The sequence below is a fragment of the Myotis davidii genome, unplaced genomic scaffold (assembly GCF_000327345.1).
Source record: "Myotis davidii unplaced genomic scaffold, ASM32734v1 scaffold211, whole genome shotgun sequence".
Lineage (NCBI taxonomy): Eukaryota > Metazoa > Chordata > Mammalia > Chiroptera > Vespertilionidae > Myotis > Myotis davidii.
Genome location: NW_006282523.1, coordinates 401,500 through 404,439, shown reverse-complemented (window position 1 = coordinate 404,439; position 2,940 = coordinate 401,500). Strand labels below are relative to the sequence as shown.

The window sequence follows — 2,940 nt, the reverse complement described above, 5'->3', positions numbered from 1 at the left end:
CTGTGGGCTGGACCTCCACTAGAGGGCGGGCAGCAGGCAGCCGATCCATGCCTCTCTCATCACTGATGTTTCTCTCTCTCTCCTTCTCCTTTCCTCTCTAAAGTCAATAAAAGTATATTTAAAAAATTATTCAAAGTATGTACGTATTTTTGAGAGACATGTAATAGCACTTATTCCTATGAATGCCCATCGGTGGTTCTAGGACATTCTTATGGTTTGTGGCCAATGGCAGCTCTGGCAGTCCACGTGCTTCAACCACAGGACCGTGGCCCGACGCCCAGCCGGGCACTGACCCAGGTTTCACGTTCAGTGCCAGCTTATCGGGTGGGAGAGAAACAGCCCTCGGCCGGGGGAAGGGTGAGCAGGAGAAGGGAACAGCCTCACGCACTGGATGACCGTGAATCCTCGGCTGGGCTTGTGGTCCTGCCCTCCTATGGGCACGCCGCAGTCGATGCAGATGCTCTGCTGCATGGGCAGGCCGCACTGGGGAGAGGGGGCGTCAGCTTAGGGAGCGGTGCCACGGGAGGGGGCCGTGCAGACGGGGCGACTCAGCACCGGGGGCTGAGAGCTACGCGTCTCTCTCCTCCTCCCGGCCCCCTCTCTGCCGGTCTATCCGCTCTGGGCTAGTAATCGGCTTCTGAGCCGGTCACCACTTTGCCATCCCGTGTCCCTGAGTCCACCCTGCGGGCCACGGAGGTGGCTGGTGGTGGTTCCTAACCACAGCCATGCTGTTGCCCAGGGACCGTGGCATCTCTGGGTGCTGCACTGAGGAGACGGGGTGCTCCTGGCAGCTGGAGCCGGGGCCAGGGATGCTGCCCAGGACAGCCCCCCATAAAGATGTGTGCAAGTTGCCGAGCTGGAGCCCGCTGGACACCCTGAGCTCCGTGCGGATGTTTGTGAGCGGCTGGGACAGCCCTCAGAGGCGCCTGTTCCCCTGGGAGGTCAAGACGCCCCGCTCCTCCATGTCCCCAGACCCAAAGGAACATGCCTTTTGAGCCCCCCAAACCCTGTCCCAACACCCAGCTCACCTCCCCGACAGCGCACAGGTGGCCTCTGGGACAGGCTGTGGGAAGAAAAGCAGGGTCCGCGTTGGCAAGCGAGGTTTCCCCGCTGACCCGCGTGGTGCACAGGCTAACCGTCCTCCCGGCCTGACCCCCGCAGGAGGGCGGGCACGTGGGCTGCGTGGGAAAGCTGCTCGGAGAGGAATTCTCCGGAGCAGGGCCGCTCGGGAGGCAGGTGGCCGGCGCTTTCCACGCGGCTGATCTCTCTGAGCCCGTTCTCTGCCCTGAGCTTCCCACGAGCTCGGGAACTAGTTTAAAGGCATTCGTCACTCAGCTCAGTGGTTGAGCGTCGACCTATGAACCCGGAGGTCACGGTTTGATTCCCGGTCGGGGCACAGGCCCGGGTTGCGGGCTCCATCCCCAGTGTGGGGCGTGCAGGAGGCGGCCGGTCCATGACTCTCTCTCATCACTGATGTTTCTGTCTCCCTCTCTCTCCCTTCCTCTCTGAAATCAATAAACATACATTTTTAAAAAATAAATAAAAGGTGCCGAGAGCGCCTGGGAAAGGCCCCTGAGCTGATTGTCGTCTGAGTCCGGGGGCGCCTGGCAGAGCCGTGCCTGGAAACAGGCCGTGCCAGAGGCGGGTGTGTTGTCAGCCTGACCTTTAGCTCAGGCGCCAGGGGTGGCTCATTAAGTTCAGCCGGGCGCCAGGAATGGACGCAATTATCCAGGCCCAGCCTCAAGAATGAAGAATTACAGCTTCATCTTTAACCGTGATTTCACATCATTTCCTTTGTCTTAAACTCTGGTGACACTTCCTGGAATCATGCTGTATAAAATAATCCCGCGGTGCCGGCTCTGGGTCCGTCTCTCCGTCAGAGGACAGCTGTCCCACCGGCCCCAGCTTTTCCCTCTGCCTCTGTGCCTGTCTCTTTCTTTCATTTTCTCAATCCCCAGCCGCCCCTACTCAGGACTCCTGTCTGCTCTCTAGCTGCGCTTGACACGGTAAAAGAGAGAAAATACTTATAAAAAGGGTTATTTACTCAGGACCCCGCAGACTTTATGTAAAGTCACGGGCTATACTGTCCGGTCTCCGTTTCATTTTCCTAAAAGTACTGTCTGGGGGCCCGACGCCGGGCAGCGTTGTGGCTGAGCCTCGGGCGCGGCTCCCAGCCCCCTGCTCCCAGGCGGCAAGATCTGGGGGCACCGACCCCGTAGGCCCCGGCTCAGCCAGCGAGTGGCTCAGGTGGCACCAGGAAGCTCGTCCGAGCGCAGAGGGCAGGACATTCAGACACCGACACGTACTGTACCAGCGGACGGCTTCCAGCCCCTGCCAGCCCCGGGCCTGTGCCAGCATGTCCTCGGGCATCGTCGGGAGGAACGCCCTCTAAAACACGAAGAAGCAGAGCCGGCTTCAGACGCAGGCAGGAGGCCCGGCTTCCCCTCTCTTGGGCCCCAGGCACTGCCTGTGCAGAAATATAACAGCTCTCGCCCTGGCCGGTGTTGCTCAGTGGATAAAGCGTCGGCTTGCATTCTGAAAGGTCCTGGGTTTGATTCCAGTCAAGGGCACATGCCTGGGCTGTGGGCTCGATCCCCAGGAGGAGGGTGCCGGAGGCAGCCAATCAGTGATTCTCTCTCATCTTTGATGTTTCTATCTCTCTCTGTTTTTCTCTGAAACCAATAAAAATATATTTAGAAATATATATAAATGTTAAAGAGAAAAAGAGAAACATAACAGCTCTCCATGGCAACAGAGGGCGAGGCCTGATTCTCCCCACACGTGGGCGCAGGGATGGGGCGAGACGCAGGCCGCGGGGATTTTTTAAATCAAAACTAATAGGAAACAGTCCATGATGAGTAAAGTATCAAAACTGTCAACAAAGCCTAGCTGGTGTGGCTCAGTGGTTGAGCAACGACCTTTGAACCAGGAGATGATGGT

The 2,940-nt window shown here is 58.2% G+C and overlaps 1 protein-coding gene across 1 annotated transcript in view; it reads right to left on the bottom strand.

Annotated features, from left to right (window-relative positions):
- RNF213 (ring finger protein 213) overlaps nucleotides 1–2,940 on the bottom strand; it is a 134,056-nt gene that overhangs the window by 11,401 nt on the left and 119,715 nt on the right. The window contains exons 54-56 of the mRNA XM_015559756.1: nucleotides 2,307–2,388; nucleotides 1,029–1,063; nucleotides 389–483 (exon numbers count right to left, since the gene is read on the bottom strand). Of these exons, the coding sequence (XP_015415242.1) occupies nucleotides 389–483; nucleotides 1,029–1,063; nucleotides 2,307–2,388 (212 nt within the window). The remainder of the gene's footprint in view (nucleotides 1–388; nucleotides 484–1,028; nucleotides 1,064–2,306; nucleotides 2,389–2,940) is intronic.